The 27,501-nt window shown below is 52.0% G+C and overlaps 1 protein-coding gene across 2 annotated transcripts in view; it reads right to left on the minus strand.

Annotated features, from left to right (window-relative positions):
• Nucleotides 1-1,554: 1,554 nt before the first annotated feature.
• Nucleotides 1,555-27,501, minus strand: part of slc38a3b (solute carrier family 38 member 3b) — a 31,420-nt gene continuing 5,473 nt past the window's right edge. For both annotated transcript variants that reach the window (XM_084463221.1, XM_084463220.1), the window contains exons 2-17: nt 19,595-19,776; nt 18,734-18,754; nt 18,483-18,567; nt 17,842-17,957; nt 13,654-13,727; nt 12,771-12,863; nt 11,759-11,840; nt 5,458-5,540; nt 4,990-5,048; nt 4,042-4,191; nt 3,786-3,865; nt 3,474-3,574; nt 3,020-3,144; nt 2,478-2,622; nt 1,867-1,970; nt 1,555-1,708 (exon numbers count right to left, since the gene is read on the minus strand). In XM_084463221.1, the coding sequence (XP_084319347.1) occupies nt 1,604-1,708; nt 1,867-1,970; nt 2,478-2,622; nt 3,020-3,144; nt 3,474-3,574; nt 3,786-3,865; nt 4,042-4,191; nt 4,990-5,048; nt 5,458-5,540; nt 11,759-11,840; nt 12,771-12,863; nt 13,654-13,727; nt 17,842-17,957; nt 18,483-18,567; nt 18,734-18,754; nt 19,595-19,698 (1,527 nt within the window). In that variant the 5' untranslated portion in view covers nt 19,699-19,776 and the 3' untranslated portion in view covers nt 1,555-1,603. The remainder of the gene's footprint in view (nt 1,709-1,866; nt 1,971-2,477; nt 2,623-3,019; nt 3,145-3,473; nt 3,575-3,785; nt 3,866-4,041; nt 4,192-4,989; nt 5,049-5,457; nt 5,541-11,758; nt 11,841-12,770; nt 12,864-13,653; nt 13,728-17,841; nt 17,958-18,482; nt 18,568-18,733; nt 18,755-19,594; nt 19,777-27,501) is intronic.

Consider the following 27,501-nt stretch of genomic DNA (forward strand, 5'->3'; position numbering starts at 1 on the left):
ACACAACAGGTGTGAGGAAAGATATCAAAATACCACAAAGACTAGATCAACAACATGGACCTAAAGGCACAACCACAGAACAAAACCACACTTCCTCCACAATTTGCCAAAGGAGCTCTGTGAGTAGACGGGCTGTGATGGATTTAGACTGAATTAAGTTTCTTTTTCCTGACTCATGACAATGTACTGCTATCAATGTGAAAAAGGCAAGTTTATGTATCAAATTGTCAAATCATGTCAGTTTATCCAACATCACTGAAAAATGATGGACGTTTTCCCAGCTCCGTCTCCACAAGCTTTCCATCTGCAGTTTAAACTGTCACCTAAAACCCACAATGCAACATCATACAAGACAAATAGACTGTGCATAACATCTATAGATACCTGATCATACAGTTAAATACTATGTTCTGAGGTCCATTAGCTCACCTTGTGTAATTAAAAACATGATAAAGTTAAATAAATATACATTTCAGTTTCACGATATGTGTGTGTGGTTGTCCCCCTTTCTCTGCTGTGGAGGGACCTAAGCTTTGACCAAGTCCTTCCATCACATACTTGACTTTGGCACATTAACAACACAGGCATGTTGCATACCTAGTGGTCTGGCATCACCAGACCAATTCACAAATGCGAATTAGTCTGGAAACTCTCAATTCATTTTCGATTTCAAAGAGGTGTTACCAAAATGTGCACAGACGAAAATGCCTGTGGACGCAACTGGATAAACCTACAGCCAATCAGAACAATAAAACGTGGGTTTTCACTGTGCGAACGGGAGGGTTACCAGACTGATCCGTGGAGAGAAACAGAATCTCAGCTCACGATCAAGATGGCGACGCCAGGCAACATTCCTGTGAAAACATGGGAGAAATATACTGTCCATGGGAAAAGCTGAAAGCTCCTGTGTTAGACTATGAACTGAGGGCTGCTGGGTAAAGCCACGCTCTAATAAAATAATTTGTATTCTGTGTACAAAAATATCCTTTGACGTATTATTATACTTCACTATTGTGTATAGATTATGGCACTCCTTTCTTCCCTACCTTATGAACTATATCTGTACTTCAGTACAGTACTAGCTGCTAGTCATACACTATAGGGTCAAGGGGCAGAAATTGGGGTTTGGAAAACCATAAATAAACTGTGAGAGAGGGGAGCGGGCAGCCAGGAAAGAGAGGAGGAAATAAGGGTAGAAAGTTTCACTGGACTTCAATTACGGGTGGACCTGGATGCACTATCCCACTCATAACCCTAACCCTGTTTCGTCCTGATTATTCAGAATATGTGTATGTACCTAATTATAAACCACTCCACTATATTAAAGTACATATAGTGATCACGAAAAATATATATCGATCTGACCGTCAACAGTCCTTTACCTAGGAGGGGATAGTGCATCCATTACAACACACACTTACAAAACACACACACATTTATCCAGAAACCCCCCTCCCACACACACATCCAGAAACCCCCCTCCCACACACACATCCAGAAACCCCCCTCCCACACACACATCCAGAAACCCCCCTCCCACACACACATCCAGAAACCCCCTCCCAGCCCCTTAAAGTTGACACACGAGCACATAGAGCGGCCTCTAGTGGCCACCCCCGGCTTTGCCATCCCCTGTTGTCCAATCGATGATGATGAAGCTCAAACTCATCGTCATGAACAGGACGCCCAGCGCGGCGAAGCAGGCAGCCTGAGGGGGGAGGAGCGAGAACAGGCCAATCACACACTGACTCCCAACAATATGGTAATCGCATAATTAGAGGTAGAGACGATCTGATGACACAGACATAACTATGACAAGGTAATAGACTGGAAGAAGGAGATGGGGGGGGGGGGGGGGGTGCTCACCAGTATCTTGGGAGTGGAGCGCATGGGTTCCCGGTCCTCGGGAACAATACGGATGTAGAAGACAGCAGGGAAGATGAAGATGAGGCAGGGGGCAGACGTAGCACCTAGGAGGAGGAGGAGGAGGAGGAGGAGGAGGAGGAGGAGGAGGAGGAGGGCATGAGTACAGAAAGTCAAGGCTATAATTTATTTCTTTATTTAACAGGGACAGTGCACATTGATTAACCCCTACAAAATCATTTACCATTGTGGAGGAAACTACAAAATCATGTTGAAAAAGAAATCCTACTGAACAAAAACTGTAAACAAGGCTTCCATGGTGAGTGGTGTTTAGGGGAGGTCCCTGAGCACCACCTCCCCAATTTGACCTCTGCCCCCTCAGACAGTGCCCAATCCCAGCAGAGGGCTTGACAAACATATTGACCCAGGTCATCCCTTTGATCAGTGTGTAAACAAGTTGGTCACTTTTCTAGTTTTGCTTTTAAGGCAAGGCCAGACACGGTGGTGTCAGAGCACGCCAAACCGACTGGTAGTCCTGTGTAAAGTCCACTCTGAGTGTGACCAACACCCCCACCACCCAATTCCCCCCAGCTCAGTTTGACTGCAACACCCACCGATGATGCCGAAGATGCCCAGGATGTTGGGGGCGAAGATGACCAGCATGTTGATGAAGGTGAGCAGGATCAGGGCGATGGCAGTGTGACGCAGCCAGTTGAAGGTCTTGTTGGGGAACAGCATGTGCTGGATGGCCCTGCGCACCTGGAGGGAGAGAGGGAGAGAGAGAGGAGAGAGGGAGAGAGGGAGAGAGAGATGAGAGAGGGAGAGAGGGAGGGATGGAGGGAGGGAGAGAGGGAGGGAGGGAGAGAGGGAGGGAGCGTGGGGGGAGGGGCAGATAGAGGGAGAAAGGGAGGAAAGGACAGATGGAGGGAGAGAAGGAGGGAGGCAGAGAGAGAGGAAGGGAGGGAGAGTGGGGGGGGAAGAGGGAGGGAGAGAAGGAGGGAGGCAGAGAGAGAGGAAGGGAGGGAGAGTGGGGGGGGGAAGAGGGAGGGAGAGAAGGCGGGAGGGGGGAAGAAGGTGAGGGTGCATGGAGGCTATTATAATCAGGGTCCAGCGCGTCCCTGTGGCGTGAAGACGTGCCGTGTCGGCGGCAGCTTACCGGGAAGAGCACGATGGGCACGGTCAGAGTGACCGCGGTGAGGACCGCCAACCGCACGCACAGGATCAGAGTGTCGTAGGGGTCAATCCTGCTGTAGGTGTGCAGGAGCTCCGGCTCCACCTGACCTGTAGAAACATGGAGGTCAGGAGACACGGGAATGACCTCACACTGAGTTTAGTGTCCTGGGAGTTGCACCAGTTCCAATTCAAGCATGTGGCATTATACATGTCTTACTAGGGGAGTAACATTTTGAGCCTCATTTCCCAGAATGACCACAAGGGGGAGGTAGACTCCCATCTCTGAGAGACTGAGGAAAACCCACAAGATATAGCAGATAACGATGACCGTCCAGGAACTCACAGGGGAGGTTCCCGCTTAGATGCATGGCGACACATAGGCCAGGATACACGTAAATATAAACATGGGAGGAAAGGTCATGGGTTAAAGGTCGCACCGTAAAAGGTCAGGTAGCCGAAGAGAGCAGCCAGGAAGTACATGGTGTACATGACCAGGATGGAGATGTTGGACACGTGCTGCATCTTCTTCTTAGTGGGGCTGGAAGGACAGGGCAGGTTAATATTTCACACACAACGCAGGAACTGAGACCTGTATATGATGTGTGTGTGTGTGGAACTGAGACCTGTATATGATGTATGTGTGTGTGGAACTGAGACCTGTATATGATGTGTGTGTGTGTGGAACTGAGACCTGTATATGATGTGTGTGTGGGCGGGGGGGGGGGGGTTTGGGGGCGGGGCACACTCACTTGCGCAGCTCAGTGTAGATGGGCAGGACCTCTGGGTGACACACGAAAGCAAAAGCCAGGATGGGGATGGTGTACGCAGTCTGTAGGAAAAACACATACACACACACACACACACACACACACGCGCGCGCGTGATTCCACTGCGGCTGCGCATCACACGCCCTCGTTCGCTAGTACAGTAGATGGACGACCACGGATGCAGCAGCGGCGCCCGGGGGGGGGGGGGGGGGGGGGTGTCTACCCGCTACCTACCCACCTGCGAGTTGATGGTGAACATGCGTGGGGCACAGTGGGCGTCGGCCGAGCTGTGGGCGTCGGCCGAGCTGTTGACGTGGAGGTGAGCGACCGTGCCGTTGGCGGCGTAGTCCTGGATGGGGCAGGGGATCTGGAACTTCTTAAAGATGACCTGCGGAGAGACGACGAGGTCGATGTCACACAGGGAGGGTCAGAGAGACGGGTGAGGGCAGAGGGAGGGTCAGAGAGACGGGTGAGGGCAGAGGGAGGGTCAGAGAGACGGGTGAGGGCCGAGGGAGGGTCAGAGAGACGGGTGAGGGCAGAGGGAGGGACAGAGAGACGGGTGAGGGCAGAGGGAGGGACAGAGAGACGGGTGAGGGCAGAGGGAGGGACAGAGAGACGGGTGAGGGCAGAGGGAGGGACAGAGAGACGGGTGAGGGCAGAGGGAGGGACAGAGAGACGGGTGAGGGCAGAGGGAGGGACAGAGAGACGGGTGAGGGCAGAGGGAGGGACAGAGAGACGGGTGAGGGCAGAGGGAGGGTCAGAGAGACGGGTGAGGGCAGAGGGAGGGAGTGTCGCAGAACAGAAAAGCCATTTCATGGCAGATTAGGGTGAGTCTTCGAAGCGCTTTGCTTGCTCGCTCTCTCTCTCCCACACTCGCTCTCTCTCTCTCCCTCCCTCCCCCTCTCTCTTCGATGTCTAAACAGCTCTTAGATACAGTATGACTCTCGCCATGGCCGGACAAAATATCAAATAGCTTAGGAGAGATGAACCTGCTGAGCTCTAAGCTCTCCCTTAAAGGGGCAGTGTGCTATTTTGGACATTAAGCCCTATTTGTGGTCTGTCTACCATGAACCTGAAACATAGAGACCATCATTTCACTGATTGTTCTAGTATTGAGCTAGCTGCAGTTTTTGCTTTGTCTGCTGCGTCTTGGGGGGCGTGTCTGTTGTTGGGCCGGCCCACTCACCGCGCTCAGGAAGAACACCATGCAGCTGAGAGAGAAGCCGCTGGTGTAACCCAGGTAACCTGGAGGGAGGGAAGCAGAGCGACAGGCGCGTGATTAAGATCTCCCGCTGCGCCGTCCACGGAGGTAGCCTCGCCACAGCGCCCTCATATGTCGTAATATATACTGCAGCAGAGAGTGTGTGTGTGTGTGTGTGTGTGTGTGTGTGTGTGTGTCGGGGGGGGGGTCTCAGCTGTGCTGGTCTCCAGGCCCCTCACATGGCACGGGGCTCCGTGGAGATACATAACTTTAGGCTAATTGCTTTCCAAAGCAGCAGCGAAAGAGGGGGCAGCTGAAACCGTGATTGGCTGATGACGGGTCATGTGACTGCGGTGTTTACAGGGGCCCTGCCTTGGCTCTTGAGCGGTTCACGACCTCCAGCTATGGACCTAGGCACGCAGGTTAGAGGAGAGGCAGCAGGGGAACACTTACCCAGCTGCTTCATCAAGGCCAGTGGGAGGATGACGCTGATGGAGACCATGACGACCAGGTAGTTACCATTCAAATACCACAGACTACAGAGAGAGGGAGATGGAGGGAGGGAGAGAGGGAGGGAGGGAGAGAAAAAAGGTTACTTAACTGGCGGGATACTTTCTCTTGTCTCTCTTTATCTGAGTGTCATCATGATAATAGTCTGATTACCCTGGTCTGATTACCCTGGTGTGATTACCCTGGTCTGATTACCCTGGTCTGATTACCCTGGTCTGATTACCCTGGTCTGATTACCCTGGTGTGATTACCCTGGTCTGATTACCCTGGTCTGATTACCCTGGTCTGATTACCCTGGTGTGATTACCCTGGTGTGATTACCCTGGTCTGATTACCCTGGTCTGTGAAAAACAAACGACTTACTTGGCCCACTGAGAGAAAAGTGGAAAAAAAAATCTCTATTTCTGTAGCGGTGGATTGAGACTCTTATGTAAACCCAGTGATTTATGTGGCAGTTATAATTCCCGTGAGGGTGAATATCAGAGCCTCAACACCAGCACACCGTTCCCACGCACTCTTCCTTGAAACCTCCCTTTCTTTCTTTCCCTCTCCTTCTCTCTCTCTCTCTCTCTCTTTCTCTTCTATCTCCCCGGTCTCTCTCTGTCCGCATATCTCCAGTCTTGTCTCCTCTTGCCCTTACCAACACAAACACCCACAAGCACCCCCCCCCCTCTACCCAAACACACTGTCCTCCTCTCAGGACCTTGGCCTGGCGTAGCTTGTCTGCATCGCGCCCCGGGGGCGGAAAGCTCTAATCTTAGTGTCCCCCCTCCACCCCCGTCACCCCCATCCCACCCCCGCCCCCCCCTCCCACCCCGTCCCACCCCCTCCCCCCGCCCCCCCCCCACCCCCTCACCCCCCGTCACCCCCCCCCCCACCCCCGCCCCCCCCCCTCCCACCCCGTCCCACCCCCTCCCCCGACCCCCCGCCCCCCCTCCAACCCCCTCCCCCCTCCACCCCCCGTCACCCCCATCCCACCCCCGCCCCCCCCCCTCCCACCCCGTCCCACCCCCACCCCCGCCCCCCCCCCTCCCACCCCGTCCCACCCCCTCCCCCGCCCCCCCCTCCAACCCCCTCCCCCCTCCACCCCCGTCACCCCCATCCCACCCCCTCCCACCCCGTCCCCCCCTCCAACCCCCTCCCCCCTCCACCCCCGTCACCCCCATCCCCCCCCCGCCCCCCCCCTCCCACCCCGTCCCACCCCCATCGGAGCTGCTATATGTGGAAACGCACGTCCTCGCGTCACGTCAGCCCCAGCCTGTCATTTCCCCTCTTAAGACAGATCGGTGCGCTGTTGAATAAGCGCACGTTGGCGCATGTACGGGCCGGCGGCGTGTTGTCCTACGCTCACGAGGAGGCGAGCGAGCGGGCGCACGTGGGCCCGGCGGAGGGGGGCGGGGCCGGGTGATTCGGGGCGGAGTCTGGCGGCGCTGAGAGACGGAAGGATTTGACGCGTTACATTTACAAAATACTATATCATGATGACGTTGTCTCCTCAAGCCAGGTTATCATAGTCTCAGACCTGCCGCTCCACTGCTAAGCTGCTAAGCTGCTATTCTAAACACACTGAATCTATGACGTGCTCCACTGAGCTCTGCACTGGGCCCAGCTGTCTGTGTGTGTGCAGGTGTGTGTGTGTTTGTGTGTGTGTGTGTGTGTGTGTTTGTGTGTGTGTGTGTGTGTGTGTGTGGTGTGTGTGTGTGTGTGTGTGTGCGTGCGTGTGCATGCACGCAAGTGTGCGTAGGAGGCTTAGAGAGTCCTTCGAGAGCAGGGGAAGTCATATAAACCCGTAAGTCATGCTTGACCCCTTGGTTACCAGATCGCTCCTTGGTCACTCCAGACGATTAGGTTTCATTAGAGTTCTGCTCTAGGTGGACGGGGTTAGGGTTAGGGTTAGGGCACATGACTCCCAACTCCCTGACCCCTGACCTCTCTCTGTCTCTCTCAACCCCCTCTCTCTCCCTGACCCCCTCTCTCTCTCTGTCTCTCTCAACCCCCTCTCTCTCCCTGACCCCCTCTCTCTCTCTGTCTCTCTCAACCCCCTCTCTCTCCCTGACCCCCTCTCTCTCTCTGTCTCTCTCAACCCCCTCTCTCTCCCTGACCCCCTCTCTCTCTCTGTCTCTCTCCCTGACCCCCTCTCTCTCTCTGTCTCTCTCAACCCCCTCTCTCTCCCTCACCTCTTCCACGGTCACTGTACGGTCGGTCACCGGTAGGCTACTGCTCCTAGGAATCACACCACTCATAAGCTTCATTTATACTCAGTCAAGTGTCGTAAGACAAATGTCTGTTGACAGAATAAAAATGGCGACCGACATTTAGCATTTATACTTCAGCGAAGTGTCTGATCACCTCCATGGTAACTTGCAGACGCGTGTCTGATTGATCCATGACAACGGACATGCCTTCTATCCAGCTATCCAATCACAGCTGTGCGACGAAATTGACAGCGTCTGCGGCATTAGAAAGTTTGGTAGGTGCAAGACCCCCCTGTCCGACACTTTCAAAAGTGTCGTACGACGAAATATATATATTGGCCTTTACTGTCCTTACAGAACATGAGGTGAGAATGCTGAGCTATGTTCTGTAGTTCTGTTAGTGTCATCGATCATTCTCTCAAGTGTACCTAGGTTCCCATCCCATCCTAGTCTAAGTGCACCTAGATCCCCATCCCATCCTAGTCTTCTACTCCCGCATAAAACGGCTGATTCACTTCGGTGTCGTTCTGTATTGTTGTCCTCGGCCCCTGAAGCTCGTTTCCCTACCTCGCCACAGTCAGAATGTCATGGCCTTGATCCAAGCCCTCAGGCACACTACATTAAACACCGTTGGTCCAGGTCTATTTAAAGAGACGCCATAAACAGTCCCACCACCACCCTCCACTCATTCCTTCCTCCTCGAATGACACAATATGACGTAAAAACAGCACAGTCTGTATACCTGAACCGAGAGACCATGGGAGAGAGAGCAAGAGAATGTGTAAGAGAAAATGAGAGAGAGAGAGAGGGGGGGGGGGTTCTTTGAGCCTTGGCTGACCTGTCCTTGTATGTGACCTGCGCAATCAGCTGTCACTGTCACCTGAATGTGTGCGTGCGTGTTTGTCTGTGTGTGTGTGTGTGCGTGCATGTGTGTGATTCCAGACTCAAAATACTTCATACCCCTCTCACACGCACAAACACAACACACACAGACAAACACACACACACACAAATCCACACATGCACCCGCCATAGTCGGACCTTAACACCCCACTTCATCAACAACAAAGAGTGTTGACAGGCCTCCAGAGAACTCAGAAATCACATGAACAAGAACCTGCACACACTTCGAAAGGAAACACTGTCATACAATACACATGACCAACACACGTTAGAGCACACAGCACTCATGACCAACACACACTCCGTTAGAACACACAGCACACATGACCAACACACACTCCGTTAGAACACACAGCACTCATGACCAACACACACTCCGTTAGAACACACAGCACTCATGACCAACACACACTCCGTTAGAACACACAGCACACATGACCAACACACACTCCGTTAGAACACACAGCACACATGACCAACACACACTCCGTTAGAACACACAGCACACATGACCAACACACACTCTGTTAGAACACACAGCACTCATGACCAACACACACTCCGTTAGAACACACAGCACTCATGACCAACACACACTCTGTTAGAACACACAGCACCCAAACAAACGCAGAAGCATGGGGAAAAACATGAGACAGGACAGGTCATGTCAAAGCTCTGATAAAGAGACTGTATCATTTCACTGCCACATATAAAGCATTGAGGCAGTTGTGACAGATAGATCTGTTCTGGGGTTAGGGTTAGGGTTAGGGTTAGGGTTGGGGTTAGGGTTAGGGTTGGGGTTAGGGTGTTGGCTGTACTTTCTGAGTGCTCAACTCCCCCGTGTCAACCAGAGGCACTTTGATGTTGAATCCAGACCTTTGGCCAGACTAGTGGAACTATGCAACACAGACGTGCTTAGAAAACTAGTCCAGCTGACTGGCTGAGCAGGCCAGGGTAGCATCGGGTAGGATAGGGTAGTGTTGGGTAGAATAGTGTAGGGTAGTGTGGTGTAGTGTAGGGTAGGGCAGGGTAGGATAGGGTAGGAGATGTTAGGGTAGGGTAGAGTAGAGTAGGGTATGTTAGGGTAGGATAGGGTAGGGTATGTTAGGATAGGGTAGGGTATGTTAGGGTAGGATAGGGTAGGATATGTTGGGGCATGTTAGGGTAGGATAGGGTAGGATATGTTAGGGTATGTTAGGGTAGGATAGGGTAGGGTATGTTAGGGCATGTTAGGGTAGGATAGGGTAGGGTATGTTGGGGCATGTTAGGGTAGGATAGGGTAGGATATGTTAGGGTATGTTAGGGTAGGATAGGGTAGGATATGTTAGGGTATGTTAGGGTAGGATAGGGTAGGGTATGTTGGGGCATGTTAGGGTAGGATAGGGTAGGGTATGTTAGGGTAGGGTATGTTAGGATAGGGTAGGGTATGTTAGGGTAGGATAGGGTAGGGTATGTTAGGGTAGGATAGGGTATGTTAGGGTAGGATAGGGTAGGGTATGTTAGGGTAGGATAGGGTATGTTAGGGTATGTTAGGGTAGGATAGGGTAGGGTATGTTGGGGCATGTTAGGGTAGGATAGGGTAGGGTATGTTAGGGTAGGATAGGGTAGGGTATGTTGGGGCATGTTAGGGTAGGATAGGGTAGGATATGTTAGGGCATGTTAGGGTAGGATAGGGTAGGGTATGTTGGGGCATGTTAGGGTAGGATAGGGTAGGGTATGTTGGGGCATGTTAGGGTAGGATAGGGTAGGGTATGTTAGGGTATGTTAGGGTAGGATAGGGTAGGGTATGTTAGGGTAGGATAGGGTAGGATAGGGTAGGGTATGTTGGGGTATGTTAGGGTAGGATAGGGTAGGGTATGTTAGGGTAGGATAGGGTAGGATAGGGTAGGGTATGTTGGGGCATGTTAGGGTAGGATAGGGTAGGATAGGGTAGGGTATGTTGGGGGCATGTTAGGGTAGGATAGGGTAGGATAGGGTAGGGTATGTTGGGGCATGTTAGGGTAGGATAGGGTAGGGTATGTTGGGGCATGTTAGGGTAGGGTATGTTAGGATAGGGTAGGGTATGTTAGGGTAGGATAGGGTAGGATAGGGTAGGATAGGGTAGGGTATGTTGGGGTATGTTAGGGTAGGATAGGGTAGGGTATGTTAGGGTAGGATAGGGTAGGGTATGTTAGGGTAGGATAGGGTAGGGTATGTTAGGGTAGGATAGGGTAGGGTATGTTAGGGTAGGATAGGGTAGGGTATGTTGGGGCATGTTAGGGTAGGATAGGGTAGGGTATGTTGGGGCATGTTAGGGTAGGATAGGGTAGGGTATGTTAGGATAGGGTAGGGTATGTTAGGGTAGGATAGGGTATGTTGGGGTATGTTAGGGTAGGATAGGGTAGGGTATGTTGGGGTATGTTAGGGTAGGATAGGGTAGGGTGTGTTGGGGTATGTTAGGGTAGGATAGGGTAGGGTATGTTGGGGTATGTTAGGGTAGGATAGGGTAGGGTGTGTTGGGGTATGTTAGGGTAGGATAGGGTAGGGTGTGTTAGGGTATGTTAGGGTAGGATAGGGTAGGGTATGTTAGGGTAGGATATGTTGGGGCATGTTAGGGTAGGATAGGGTAGGGTATGTTAGGGTATGATAGGGTAGGATAGGGTAGGATATGTTGGGGTATGTTAGGGTAGGATAGGGTAGGGTATGTTGGGGCATGTTAGGGTAGGATAGGGTAGGATAGGGTAGGGCTGGGCTCTCAGCACTCCCTGTCAAATCAAATCAAATCAAATCATCTGTCCAGCCCAGGGTGTGTTTTTAGATACAGGATGACCAGGGGAGGCAGGAATCCAGCTCGGCCGGCCACAACACCGCTGGCTGGAGCGGATGTCATCACAACCTGGTGTGGGGGGAGGAACACAAGGGTGGACATGACACACACACACACACACACACACACCCTACCTAGCCTGGCCAATGGCAGCCTCCCACCCCTGCCACACCCCTCCAGTAGGTCAGTGGGTGGTACTGAACCTGCCGAGCCCTCGTGCCACCCCACTGCAGGGTCAGCTGGCGTGTCCGTCTACAGCACGCCGGGGTCACGCACACAGAGGTGCACGCTGCAATGCAAACCTGCTAGGGTAACGGTGGGGACCAATGAGATCACTTACTCGGAGTTGGGATCCGCCTTCAGGAAGGCCTGTATGACCAATGGGAACTCCGACTTGACGATGTACAGATAGCTGGACATGGCTGTGGAGGGCAGAGACACACACTGTCAGCGGCAGAATCGACGATAAAGTCCACACTACGGGTGACTCCCCCGGTAAACACAGCGCACTTCCAAACATTCAAGCATCTAGGCGTTCAATTGCACCCATTTCAATACGCAATTTCAAACTAGTCTCAACACGGGGTGATGTAATCAAGTCTGTGTTGATCGGTTCTGTCATGCGCGACACACATGCTTCCGTCTCTGTCCGGCCGTGGTGAGGGCCGGGGTGTGACGTGGCCCTGTCCTGATTCGATTGGAAAAACAAAATCTGCACACTAGATATGCTCCCATGAACATTCCTCCCCACCTCCCGTCCTGATTGGAACCTAGCGCTTGGCTCTCTGCCGCCCGTGTGTGTTACTGAGTCACTGCTCACCTCGCGTGCTACACTGTTGTGTTCACACACCGTTAAGGCTTCTAAGTTAGGTCTCTCTGTCGGAGAGAGCAGCCCACGCAGGCTCTATCTGCTCACAGGGAACAGAGAGAGTGTGTGTGGAAGGGAGGTGTGGGGGGGAAGGGGGTCTATGCCAATTCCACCAAGGCAGCAGCTGTTTGCCAACTGGACTGACTGGTCTTAGGTCCTTATAAACCTCCATCTCAGAATCACCATTAGAGAGAGAGAGAGAGAGAGAGAGAGAGAGAGAGAGAGAGAGAGAGAGAGATGTGGTGCCAAGAATAGCATATTGAGAGCATTAGCGATCGGCAGAAGCTGATTTAGTATGTCTTGTGGATATGCACAGGAGGGGTAGAATAGAGGAATGGAAGGGCACAGTGTAAGACTAATTGTCAGTGAATTGTTATTGAATTATGTTGGCATGGTAACAGCAGTCCGCTGAGCTCAAGATGTGTTATTGAACACAGAAGCTCTGGAGGCCAAGACCACCCACCCCCCGCGCGCGATTACTCACCTCCGATGTTCTGCAGTGTAATGGCGATACCGGCGGCCATTTTACCCGGTGTTCCAAAGGCCCTGAAGCCCAGCTCCTCATAGGCTCGGATTCCTGGAGGAGGGGTCACAGAACAACAACGTCAACACACCACCTCCGGGGGGGGGTGTCCCTAATAGTCACTAGAAAAATAAAGTCAGAGGAAATGAACATAGCAGTGTCTTTCATTTCCTGGTAGTATCCATCAATTATACCAGTCTGTGGTTGTGTAAATATCCTTCTGACTAAGCCTCTGTGATATTAATACGTTTTTGATTTAGAACTTAAAGCAATACATTGCGTTTTCTCCGGTTTTCTCGGAACTGCGCCCCCACAGGCTCTGTGAGTAAGTGCGCTGTCGTACTGTCGTAACGTTATCAGATTGTCTACTTTCTTTTTCTGGCTTCCTCCGTGATGTTTCGCTTCGGTTTTCTCACCTCCGCCATGATATCGTTGAGCTAAAAAACGCATGATATCCATAGACGCCGGAATAGTTAGCTACTACTGTGTTGTTTAAGCACAACGTTGCGCATGTGCACTTCGACTGAATGCTGCGTCCCGGGGGCGCGAGTTTTAAAAGGTAATAAATGTCAATGTATTATCTTTTCTGAGTAGACTGTTTGGACGATTCAGCTTACTTTTAGTAAATCTAATTGGAGAATTAACACCAGACAAGTTTGTAAAGGTCCAAATATCGCGATGTATTGCTTTAAGCTACTCAAAGCTATTCTAGGAAATCTCCTAAACAAACTATACTGACTGGAAATCAAGACAGAGAACCTCATCTGAGTATTACGCAAGCCAGGACTTATTCTCTACGTCCGTCTGCGTTAGAGGCGGGGTCTGAGACATGCGGCCGACCTACCCACGACGCCGGAGGATTTGAGCAGCAGGTGGATGGAGTACGAGGAGAGGGCCGCCACGGCCGTCAGGAGGAACCTGTCAGGGCGCGGGGGGAGAGAACGGATGTTAGCGTGTGATACAGGTAGCAGAGGACCGCGGGACCCTCCGTCACACCGGCCACACCTCCTCCGCCTCCTCTCTCACGTCACCGCTGGCTCCTCCTCTCACAGCGCTTCCTGGTTTCCTTCCCCTACTCTCGCTCTTCTTATGAAGCAAATGTGTTTATCTCCCTCTGGAGCTCTGTGTGAACATGCTGTCCCTGACCAGGTCAGAACACAAAGGGCAGAGTTGGATAGTAAAATGGCGGCCGAGGCGCTCTTGCAGTGGAAAAAGAGCCTTTATTACATGATATCGACAGAAGCCTTACAAGGCGTCTCAGTCTTTCGACAAGGACAGCAAACCTGCTGTGAGGAGAGTGGGATGAAGAGTGTGGAGGAGGAGGAGGAGGAGGCCTGGACAGATGAACTTGAGTAACCCCCGGGGACGGGAAATGTGGGTGTTACAGTATGTGTGCGCAACACACAATGACCCCTAAGAGGTATCCGTGCTCACGAGGGGATTAGTTCCTCATAAAGACACAAAGTCAAAAGTACACAAGCCAACGCCGCCTGGCTCCACACGAGCCCCTGCATCCCGCTAGACAGTCCCAGGAACTCAGAGCTCAAACCAAGCTCATATCCAGAGCTTTGGCCAATTTATACTTTGTCGTACGACCCTTTTGAAAGTGTCGGCAGACAGAAATGACGTCACTGTCGACACTTTTTTGTGTCGGACAGGGGTGTCTTGCACCTACCAAACTCTCTAATGTGCAGACGCCGTCACTTTCGTCGCACAGCTGTGGACGCTAGGATAGCTGGATAGAAGGCATGGCTGTGATTGGATAGCTGGATAGAAGGCATGGCTGTGATTGGATAGCTGGATAGAAGGCACGTTCGTTGCCATGGATCAATCAGACACGCGTCTGCAAGTTACCATGGAGGTGATCAGACACTTTGCTGAAGTATAAATGCTAAATTTTGTTTCTGTCGACAGACATTTGTGGTACGACACTTGTCGACTGAGTATAAACTAAGCTTAAGACTCCTCTCCACATTACTGATGTTCAACAAAGAACATGTCTAGCGAAGGAACCACAGAGGGGGTTCGTGGATTAGAAGCCTCCTTTATAACAGGAGGGAACTATGCTGCCCTCAGTTATGAAGGTCAGTGATCCTGCTCATGAACCAGTATTTCCCACACCCCCTTTCAACTAACCCCCCCCCAGGACTGGAGGAGCACGGCCGCCTACAGCAGCTCTCAGCCCTGGGCAGGGCGACTGAGGGCTCATTGGTCAGCAGTCCTACAGGGTCAGAGGTCGGCCGCGGCCCCTGCACCTTTCCCAGGCCTCCCGGCCTCCTCCGGTTCCCTCCGGACGCTGCAGATGTGGCGATCTCGGCACCGGAGACCCGGGCACGAGCTGCGGAGGCCGAGCCCTGGGATCCTGTGGAGAGCTCCATGTGAGCCCGGGTTCGGCAGTGTGCGGCCATTCCTCCAGGAGTCAGGAGACACGCACGGGGCAAGCCCACGCCGCATTTCTTTGGTGGGTTGTGTCCCTCGACGGTCACCCGGGGAAATGTCAAACGAGGTGTGGGATATCGCTTCGGTTTCCCTGCCTCTGGGACTGGAATGTCACATTGTGAGCGGTGGGACCTTCAGACTGTTCCTGACTGACTCCCTGGTGAGAGGCTGAGCTGAGTCAGAGCCTGTTCCTGACTGACTCCCTGGTGAGAGGCTGAGCTGAGTCAGAGCCTGTTCCTGACTGACTCCCTGGTGAGAGGCTGAGCTGAGTCAGAGCCTGTTCCTGACTGACTCCCTGGTGAGAGGCTGAGCTGAGTCAGAGCCTGGTCACCGGGCTGCTGACTGACTCCCTGGTGAGAGGCTGAGCTGAGTCAGAGCCTGGTCACCGGGCTGCTCCCATGTTAAAGAGCGATAACATGCTGAGTGAGTCAGGCCATGTCCCCTGAGAAGCTGCTAGTGTGTGAGTGCTGTCTTCATCAAATGGCCTCTGGAGGCTCAAGACCACAACTCAGACCTACAATGTGGCTGAGAAATGCTGCTATTACTGGGAATGAAAACAACATCTTTGGGGCATGTCGCTCAGAAACAGAAATCCATTAGATTTTGTTGCTGCCACCTTCTCTGGCTGACATATAGCCCTTTGGAACTAGTGGCTCATATGCGATGAGCTCACCAGGATGAAGAAAACAGTCTGCTGATGGGAATTTCATGAAGGCTGTAATGTAGAGACCTACGGGGAAAAACACAACAGGCTTTTCTCTTTCTGAGGGGGGTACATAGAGGTTAGTGTTTGAGAAGATGAGGGAGACCTCGTCAAACTTTCTGACTGATAGAACTGACTTGAACTGTGGTTGTGGAAGAAAAACCATCAAGTCCATGGTCAAGTTCTCTAAAAGCCTGATGAGGATGATGACACCAGCGTGGTCTCCAGTGCAAGTGCAGGTGAAAGAGAGCGCTGGGAGCGACGGCTGCAGACTATCTTTAGTGGAAATACATGGAATCTTTGGAATGGGAGTCTCTGGAATCTGTCGTTCCCAGCATCGGAGCTAAAGCCGTCCCAGGCCCCAGCCTCACAGCCCTAGCTCCAACCCCGCAGTCCTGCTCTCAGCCCAAGCCCAAACCCAAACCCCAACCCCAACCCCCGCCCCGAGGCCCGCTCCCTGGAGCCAAACTGTCCCAGACTGGGTCAGAAGGGCAGACCAAGGTCATGGTCAAAACCAAAGCTATTTGTGGCGCAGAGGGTGGGGGGGTGGGGGGCATGGACATGTCAGGACGCCCCACAAGGGGCTTGGCCATGGGGAGGGGAGGGAGGGGCTATTCTGGGCTGTGGCCTTTCTGGGGCCTGTGAGGGTTCGGGAGGGGGCGGGGACAGTCAGTGGACAGAGCGGATATCGCATGTTGGCATGTGTCACGTCACCGCAGTCTCTAAGCCAGCACCCAGCAGCACCCCCCCCACCCCTTTCCGCCCCCACCACGGCGCCCCCCTCAAGGGCTGCAGCTCTGGAGTCGATAGCATTCCTGGTACTCTCACAGATCTCACAGCGAAGGTCGAGTCTATTTTCAACCTCCCCGTACTGTTTGGACTCACGTGTTACCGTGCCACACAAAGGCTTTGATTAGGTAGTCTGCACTGCTCGGAAGTTGCTGATCATTATGTAAAAGCTTTCACTATCACAGACCTGCTATCACTATCACAGACCTGCTATCACTATCACAGACCTGCTATCACTATCACAGACCTGCTATCATTACCACAGACCTGCTATCATTACCACAGACCTGCTATCATTACCACAGACCTGCTATTACTACCACAGACCTGCTATCACTATCACAGACCTGCCATCACTATCACAGACCTGCTATCACTATCACAGACCTGCTATCATTACCACAGACCTGCTATCTCTACCACAGACCTGCTATCACTATCACAGACCTGCTATCACTATCACAGACCTGCTATCACTATCACAGACCTGCTATCACTATCACAGACCTGCTATCACTATCACAGACCTGCTATCACAGACCTGCCATCACTATCACAGACCTGCTATCACTATCACAGACCTGCTATCACTATCACAGACCTGCTATTACTACCACAGACCTGCTATCACTATCACAGACCTGCTATTACTACCACAGACCTGCTATCACTATCACGGACCTGCTATCACTATCACAGACCTGCTATTACTATCACAGACCTGCTATCACTATCACAGACCTGCTATCACTATCACAGACCTGCTATCACTATCACAGACCTGCTATCACTATCACAGACCTGCTATCACTATCACAGACCTGCTATCACAGATCTGCTATCACTATCACAGACCTGCTATTACAGACCTGCTATTACTAACAATGGATCTGATCTGACCGCCAGCTGTCAGCACTCAGCACACAAGTGATTCTCTGTCTGGCATTTGCCAGTCGTCACTTTGCAAGTGTGAACCTTGACATTGTTTCAGTTGTATGAGATGATGAATGAGCTCTCAGCCTCTAGGGGATTCAGACAGAGAGAAGATGAGCAGAATGATAAATAGACAGACAGACATAGAGACATGAAAGTGGGACTTACAGGAAGAGGAGGATGCCCGTATTGGCCATGGCGTAGGCCAGCCCCAGGATCCCACTGCCCATGATGGCGTTCCCCAGGTTGAACACGGACATGCCGAAAGACGTCTTCCCCTCAAACTGACACCACAAACACACAGTGGTCACTCAAAAAACGAACAAAACCAGTAACATACAAATCAACCAGACAAACTAAACAAATGAAGGACATGCAGGATGTAGGGCCCCGTGGATGTAGGGCCCCGTGGATGTAGGGCCCTGTGGATGTAGGGCCCCGTGGATGTAGGGCCCTGTGGATGTAGGGCTCTGTGGATGTAGGGCCCTGTGGATGTAGGGCCCTGTGGATGTAGGGCCCGTGGATGTAGGGCCCTGTGGATGTAGGGCCCTGTGGATGTAGGGCCCTGTGGATGTAGGGCCCGTGGATGTAGGGCCCTGTGGATGTAGGGCCCCGTGGATGTAGGGCCCTGTGGATGTAGGGCCCTGTGGATGTAGGGCCCCGTGGATGTAGGGCCCTGTGGATGTAGGGCCCTGTGGATGTAGGGCCCCGTGGATGTAGGGCCCTGTGGATGTAGGGCCCCGTGGATGTAGGGCCCTGTGGCGTGAGACGCTGCAGCCGGGGCGGAGCTAGAGCCGAGTCGCACTCACGTCAGTGAAGCGCGTGGGCTTCTTCCCCTCTACGCTAGGCAGGAACTCCTCGTTCTCCGCCATGATGCCATCCCCATCGTCGAACCTGGAGAACACGGGTAAAGAAAGACCGTCAGAACCCGTCAGGGTCTCTCTCTGGACACCGGCCGCTCATGACGGGTCAGAACCAAGAGGGAATCTCATGTTAACCGCATGCTGGTGTCCAGGGTGTGGGTAGAACCATCATTTATCCGCCGAGTCAGTCAACATACCTGACATTCTGAGTACCGTTCCTGAGGGTTAGACAGAGGGTCCGGCAGGCGACGGCAGGGCGGGGAGCCAAAACAAGACAAACGTGCACTTAGAAAACACACACCACACACAGGAAATCACACACCACACACAGGAAATCACACACCACACACAGGAAATCACACACCACACACAGGAAATCACACACCACACACAGGAAATCACACACCACACACAGGAAATCACACACCACACACAGGAAATCACACACCACACACAGGAAATCACACACCACACACAGGAAATCACACACCACACACAGGAATTCACACACCACACACAGGAAATCACACACCACACACAGGAAATCACACACCACACACAGGAAATCACACACCACACACAGGAAATCAGTGCTGTTAACCAGCAGCCCGCTTTATTATTCATGTCACACGCAAACTCACACGCAAACACAACACAACCTGCCAGAACAGAGACCAAAGCCCAGCTGACTGCTTCAGGTGGCCATATTTACGTGTAAATACCCACACTTTGGATGGGGTGCAAATGTATGTGTTTTCAAAACACAATGGTCATATGAGGATACAAGGATATGAGCTTTGATGGGCTTTGTTTTCCATACGGGCGGGCCTCCCTCAAGACATAATAACACATTAACACCACTCCCCCGTCCTGGCAGAACACAGGCTGGGCCCTGCATGTCAGAGCCATGGATGGATTAGGTCAGAGCCCATAGGGTATTAGGTCAGAGCCCGTAGTGTATTAGGTCAGAGCCCATAGGGTATTAGGTCAGAGCCCATAGTGTATTAGGTCAGAGCCCGTAGGGCCTGGGGTAACCCAGGGCAGATGAAAGCACTCACATATCCTCCTCAGGCATCGTCTTCATCGGAACGTACATGTCATCCCCCAGGTCGTGACCTTTCCCGTTGGGCAAGATGCTCATCTCCGATTGGGCAGGCTCCATGCTCCAAGCAGTTTATCCCAGAATCCTCTTTGATTATGTGTTTCCAATGGATGTGTTCCTCTCCAGTCTGTCAGGTATCTGGAGAAGGCAGAAAAGAAGAGAATTATACGTGTATGTTTACATATTGTAGGAGTGTGTTTGTAGGTATATGGGAAGTCTATTTAAATGGTAAATGGACTGCATTTATATAGCACTTTTTACAAAAAGTGCTTTACAATGGCCTCTCATTCACCCATTCACACACACACATTCACACACCCATTCACACAACAATGATGGCAGCTGCCATGCAAGATGCTAGCCTACTCATTGGGAACAATTTGGGATTCAGTGTCTTGCCCAAGGACACTTTGACATGTGGAGGAGCCGGGATTTGAGCCGCTGACCCTATGATCAACGAACGACCCGCTCTACCCCCTGTGCCACATTAGGTAACGTGTCTTATAAACGTGTATGGGGAGTGAGTCTATATCTCTCCAGCAAATGCCTGAGTTGATTTATAATGTATTTACACAGTGACTCCAACACCCAAGACCTGACCACTATAACACACGCACTGCATTCAGCGAGACACACTCTCCATGCTGACACAGACTGTCGCGCGTCACACACTGAGAGCCAAAAGGCTGTGAAGGTGAATGACATGATGAAACTGTTTGCTTTTTTCCAGAATCCCGATACCAAGTGAATCCCGATACCAAGTAAAGCAAGCACGTCCAGAGCAACCGGTCAAGGGTCAAGGTCTATTTGAACGCCTCCCCATGTCGACTGATGCCGTCCCCACGCTGTGACGGCTCAGAGGCCCGGCTCTGCCTCACAACGCTGTTGGTCAAACACTCCCGCCACAGCCAGACACCGGCTGTAAAACCACTGTGTGTGTCAGCCGATCACGAGGACCATGAGGCAACTCCCGGCCCACAACATCCGACAGGATACATCCCCTTCCTAGTCCTACCGGGTGATCTCAGAGCCTGCTGCTCAGACACTCGGACCACGTGTTGTGATCTGCTTCCGGGGCGAGCGTGGGTATACAAGCAGCCCCATTGTGTCACAAGTGTCCCCCCCCGCCCCCCACTCTCTCAGCCAGATTGCCTGTAGCTGCCGCTTACCACGCTTGCAAAGAAGGGGATAGATCACCCCCCACTCCAGTGTCAGGGGGGGACACTGCAATCTGCGATTAGCATAAGAAAGCTGAGCTATCTGGAGGGCCAAACGACCTTCTCAGATGTCCCTCAATTAAGAGCTTCCATCTTGAGAAGCTGAAGCAGAAGTCTTGCCCCCCCTGTCTCTGTGTGGGTGGACAGCAGAGCTGACCAGTCCTGAGGGACCAGCATGTCCAGAAGGTTTGCCTTACGTTTCTAAAGATCAGATGAGGGAGCAGCAGAAGGTTGAGAGTATATTTATATATTAGTATATTTAATTTCCTCGTTTTATCTAAGGCCTCGGGGGGCGATGCAAGTCATGATTACGACCACACTTACGCAAGACGTAGGAATCACCTCGGGGTCAGTGAAGAAGTGTGTGTGTGTGTATGTGTGTAGGGGGGGGTTCAAACAGATAGTCTATACAGTAATATTTGAGGATGTGAAATCTAATAATAATAACAGAATTGCATCCGCAGAGGCCACTCTAGTTCCCCTTGGGAGAAAATGAATGAATGGTATATCAACTAGAACACGCCCAAACCATTCCTATCTTCTCATGGGAATGTAAACTCAATGTTTAACAGATCTATCATTTTCTGAAAGGCTGTTAAAGTTGAAGTTGAACTGTGTCATCTCAAGACAATATTCCCTTAGTCCTTGTCCCGTAATGACCATCACTCCCATAAAGACGCATGTGTAGATCTGATAAGAGGATGATAGGCAACCCAAACTCATACCCTGTGGACATGGCATTTAGGTGGGACCTACAGCAATCTGGTACCAAACAAGTCATTTCAGATCTACAGGGATAGGACTCTTTTCTATGCAGGACTCAAGTCCAATTTCCTTCTCATGTTTAGCTCTGTCTCTGAGAGAGGATGTTCAGCTCTGTCTCTGAGAGAGGATGTTTAGCTCCGTCTCTGAGAGAGGATGTACAGCTCTGTCTCTGAGAGAGGATGTTTAGCTCTGTCTCTGAGAGAGGATGTTTAGCTCTGTCTCTGAGAGAGGATGTTTAGCTCCGTCTCTGAGAGAGGATGTTTAGCTCTGTCTCTGAGAGAGGATGTTTAGCTCTGTCTCTGAGAGAGGATGTTTAGCTCTGTCTCTGAGAGAGGATGTTTAGCTCTGTCTCTGAGAGAGGATGCCCCAGAGTTCCTGTGTGAACATTCAGACCCAGTTCACTTATCCTGCTCCCCTTCTCTCTGCTGCTGAGTTCTCACAGTCAGACCCACTGCAAACATTTGGATAAACATTGTATGAAATAATAAATAGATCTGAATGAAAAGGGACACAGAAACTAGGCAAAGGAACCAGCATACAAGCTTCTCCTTGGAAACCATTTAACCCAACTTATGAGTGGACAGTACTGTGAGTCAGTGTAATAGAAACATCTTACTGGATTCTATGAATATCACTCTGAGGCCTTATCTGTGTCCGTTCTATTATCTGCCCATCGGAGGTCGTTAATAGTTCCCCAAAGGTCAGCTTAGCTAGACTATAGCTAGGGTACTGGACTTGGGTTAGGTCTGAGCGTACATGTAACAGTAAGTGTGTTGTATGTTTATAGAGTTGGCAGTACAATGTCAATGTCATCTTATGTACAGTATATAGCACCATTCATACAAATCAATGTAGCACATAATACAACCTGTCCACTCTCAATCCCCTGGTGAGGGTTCTACAGGTAATATCAAATTTAGCACATACACACATGCACACATGCGCACACACACACACACACACACACACACACACACACACACACACATACACACACACACTCCATGTTAGCAGATCTGTTGTGGGTTTCTATGCCCCCCTATTTACACTGCAGAGTGAAGTATATGAAACTCTGCTCTTAGCTTCAATATTTTCACTTTCGCTGCCAATCCAGACGCCAAATGTAGTTGGCACTCGGACACCTAGGCTTTCCCTGGTTAGCCCCCACCTGTTAATAGGAGTTCCATGCGTCATGGGTGGGGGGCAACGTAACTCTGGCTTGTTTCCTCCTGTTACGCTGGGTGAGTCAGACATGTGGGGGCATCGATTGACCGTGGGTAGCTTTCAGCTTTCCACACCAGAATAAATATAGTTAATCAGCAGTATTGACCAATGACACAGACGGCCACAGTGTGGTTTCACGCACTCTTCAGCCACATTGTGTTTTGTGCAGTAGCTGGTAATACGGGCTAAGGTCAGGTCACTGAGGTCACGTTTATGGCGACGCAAGGGTATCCCTGACCCTTCAGTGGAAGGAGAGGCCCTGCCAGCCTTGCTCATCTGTAACCTACCAGACTTGATCCCTCATATGAAGTGAGTACAGCCCCTGAGGACAGCCCGTGAGGACAGCCCCTGAGTACAGCCCCTGAGTACAGCCCCTGAGTACAGCCCCTGAGTACAGCCCCTGAGTACAGCCCGTGAGTACAGCCCCTGAGTACAGCCCGTGAGTACAGCCCCTGAGTACAGCCCCTGAGTACAGCCCGTGAGTACAGCCCCTGAGTACAGCCCGTGAGTACAGCCCCTGAGTACAGCCCGTGAGTACAGCCCCTGAGTACAGCCCGTGAGGACAGCCCCTGAGTACAGCCCGTGAGTACAGCCCCTGAGTACAGCCCGTGAGTACAGCCCGTGAGTACAGCCCCTGAGGACAGCCCCTGAGTACAGCCCCTGAGGACAGCCCGTGAGGACAGCCCCTGAGTACAGCCCCTGAGTACAGCCCGTGAGTACAGCCCCTGAGTACAGCCCCTGAGTACAGCCCGTGAGTACAGCCCCGTGAGTACAGCCCGTGAGGACAGCCCCGTGAGTACAGCCCCGTGAGTACAGCCCGTGAGGACAGCCCGTGAGGACAGCCCCTGAGTACAGCCCGTGAGTACAGCCCCGTGAGTACAGCCCGTGAGTACAGCCCCTGAGTACAGCCCGTGAGGACAGCCCCTGAGGACAGCCCCGTGAGTACAGCCCGTGAGGACAGCCCGTGAGGACAGCCCCGAGACCACCCAGCTACCCGCTGTGTCAGGTGTCAGAAGTCTGCTCCTGTTCCAGCCGGTTCTGCCTCCATGTCTGGGACGGTCCTGGTGCCAAACCTGCTCCCCCGTCTGCAGCCATGAGCACAGGAAATAGAACCCAGCCCATGGATCTGCTTCTGGTGGGGGGCTGTGATACCTGGTGGGGGCTGTGATACCTGGTGGGGGGCTGTGATACCTGGGGGGGGGCTGTGATACCTGGTGGGGGGCTGTGATACCTGGGGGGGGGCTGTGATACCTGGGGGGGGGCTGTGATACCTGGTGGGGGGCTGTGATACCTGGTGGGGGGCTGTGATACCTGGTGGGGGGCTGTGATACCTGGTGGGGGCTGTGATACCTGGGGGGGGGCTGTGATACCTGGGGGGGGCTGTGATACCTGGGGGGGGGCTGTGATACCTGGTGGGGGGCTGTGATACCTGGTGGGGGGCTGTGATACCTGGTGGGGGGCTGTGATACCTCGCTACGCAAACAGACCAGCCAGATCACTGCTGCTGTTATGTAACACATCGGACGTGCAATCACCTGAGACACACCTGTGTGCTGTCTAAACATGACTCAGATTCAGCTCTTTTTAACTATTTTCACCAGGTTGGAGGAATGCACCGTAATGCCACGTATATAAATCATCATTTTTCTATCTCTGATATCTACTTAAAAGGATATGATTCAAGCATTGAAACATCTCTATATTGTTATGATAAATTGAGAGGAACCAGTGAATGAGCTTCTGTAACTGCGCTGAATTGGTTAAACTCACTCCTCAATATAAATACTGCTCACGTGCCATCAAAGCTGGCTGAAGCCGTGTTTGTTTAGGGTGGTCATGTGTGTTGGCCAGAGAACAGAGGACCCGAGATGATCGTCTGGAAGCGATGTCAACGGGTGACACAGTGACACCTATGACACTGCTCTGTGAACACTGTGTTTTAGACCACTGCTGGCTCTGAAACCGCAATGTCTAAAATGTATTGTCGGTTTTAGCTCCACGCAGGCTCCAGGCCTCAGAAACAAACTGACTTCACTCAGTATACATTACACTGATCGTTGCTTAAGTAAGAACTAATGTTATCATTACCTTAGGGAGGACACGTCATGTTTATATGTAGCCCTGGGTCAAAAACATAGGCCCAATATTTAAAAATACTTGTTACGTCCTGTATGTACAGTATCTTTACATAAATAATTGTTTATGCAGCCTGTTTTACTCATAAGCAACCTGGCCAGCAGTTGTCTTACTCATGAGGATTTATCTGAACTGATCTCCTGCTACAGGAAGCACAGCATTTCCATTCATTCAAAATTCTAAATGTTTATCATGGCCTTAGCTTGTGCTTTGTAAAATTGTATTCAACCCTACAAAACAGCCTAAAATGACTCTCATCATCCTAGTTCTGCCACCACGAGCCCGCTGGGTCTACTCTGTTCTACTGATGTACAGATCAAAACTCTACTTTGTTGTCTTTATGGGTTAGTAAATCATTCTAAATCAGGCTAAAGGAACGCACCAGAATACCAAATGTAGCCGCTGAGATGGCATTTCTTTTCTCATGGAGTGGAAGGGGGGGCGTTCCCCCAGGGAAGGGGGGGCATCCCCCAGGGAAGGGGGGGCGTTCCCCCAGGGAAGGGGGGGCGTTCCCCCACGCCCCAGGGAAGGGGGGGCGTCCCCCCAGGGAAGGGGGGGCGTTCCCCCAGGGAAGGGGGGGCGTCCCCCCAGGGAAGGGGGGGCGTTCCCCCAGGGAAGGGGGGGCGTCCCCCCAGGGCCCAACCAGCATCCTAGGGAATCATTTCCCCCACAGCCTGTATTCAGCCTGTACTCATCCTGGATGGGATTTCCACATCAAAAGACAGCAATGGAGAACTATCCTCTTCCAACCTTTCTCTCATTGGTCAGTTCATGTTTCTACCACCAGCCAAAGTCTCTGAGCCCCGGGGGTCTGTTGGCTTGCGAGGGGGCAGGGATGGCAGGGTTGGCATGGAGGGGGCAGGGATGGGAGGGTTGGCATGGAGGGGGCAGGCAGGGCAGGGTTGGCATGGAGGGCGGCACGCGCATGTGAGATGAGGAGATGCCCGAGTGGTGGCCTGTCAGGCCGCAGGTTCTCTGGCCGGGGAGCCTGGCGGCGCCGCCTCCTCGCCATCCTCAGCCAGGTGCCCGCATGAGACAGAGGGACACCTGACCCCTGGCAGCCCCCAGGACTGCATGCGCTGGACCCTGGCAACCCCCAGGACTGCATGCGCTGGACCCTGGCTACCCCCAGGACTGCATGCGCTGGACCCTGGCTACCCCCAGGACTGCATGCGCTGGACCCTGGCTACCCCCAGGACTGCATGCGCTGGACCCTGGCAACCCCCAGGACTGCATGCACTGGACCCTGGCAACCCCCAGGACTGCATGCGCTGGACCCTGGCAACCCCCAGGACTGCATGCGCTGGACCCTGGCTACCCCCAGGACTGCATGCGCTGGACCCTGGCAACCCCCAGGACTGCATGCGCTGGACCCTGGCAGCCCCCAGGACTGCATGCGCTGGACCCTGGCAGCCCCCAGGACTGCATGCACTTCACCTTGACCATGATGACAAAAGGCTCCGTGTCTAGGCGAATGACAGAGGGGTATTGTCTTGCTTATGATAGAGGAATGATACGCAGGCAGATACAAAATTAACAATATTGGACGTTCACGTTAGCTAATCAGACCTTCGTAGCCCCGCTGCCAAAAACAGCAAATTATGGGGAATGACATAGTTTTACATGGTAATGAACAGGGATTTATCTCTTAGTCCCAATAAGAACAGGAAAATAATAGGATTTACACTATAATTTCTGTGAAATAACATGGTAACGAATGGGGATTACCACCCTAAATGTAAGTACCAGTAGGAACCGGGAATTATTAGGAAATTAAATGGTAACGATCACTTAGTACTGGTAAGAACCAGAAATAATTTTTATTATAATTTTACCATATAATTTCCAGTAAATTACATGGTTACAAAGGGGATTTACATGGTAAGATGCCGGTAAGACACAGGCTGTATTATAAAGCGTTACCCAAGTATTTCTAAAATGCATTATAACAACAGCGCATAAAGGTTTTACACAGATAATGCCCTGCCTTTCCAAACCCGGACATAAATCTAGACCACAAATCATTGTATGACACAAACTCATTCCTTTCTAGCTTGGATCAAAGCCTATTTCTCTGCAACCAAACATTCCCTGGGCTGAACAAAGGAGATGAAACAAAAGAGTCAACTCTAATTGGTCCAGTAACTGACTGAGGTATGGATCACTTTCAGGGTTAGGGTAACCCTAACCTAACCCTAACCTAACCCTAACCCTCTAACCCTAACCCTAACCCTGACCCTAACCCTAACCCTAACCCTAACCCTAACCCTAACCTAACCCTAACCCTGACCCTAACCCTAACCCTAACCCTAACCCTAACCCTAACCCTAACCCTAACCCTAACCCTAACCCCTACCCCTAACCCTAACCCTAACCCTAACCCTAACCCTAACCCTAACCCTAACCCTAACCCTAACCCTAACCCCTAACCCTAACCCCTAACCCTAACCCTAACCCTAACCCTAACCCTAACCCTAACCCTAACCCTAACCCTAACCCTAACCCTAACCCTAACCCTAAC

Source organism: Borostomias antarcticus, assembly GCF_949987555.1.
Source record: "Borostomias antarcticus genome assembly, contig: scaffold_128, whole genome shotgun sequence".
Lineage (NCBI taxonomy): Eukaryota > Metazoa > Chordata > Actinopteri > Stomiiformes > Stomiidae > Borostomias > Borostomias antarcticus.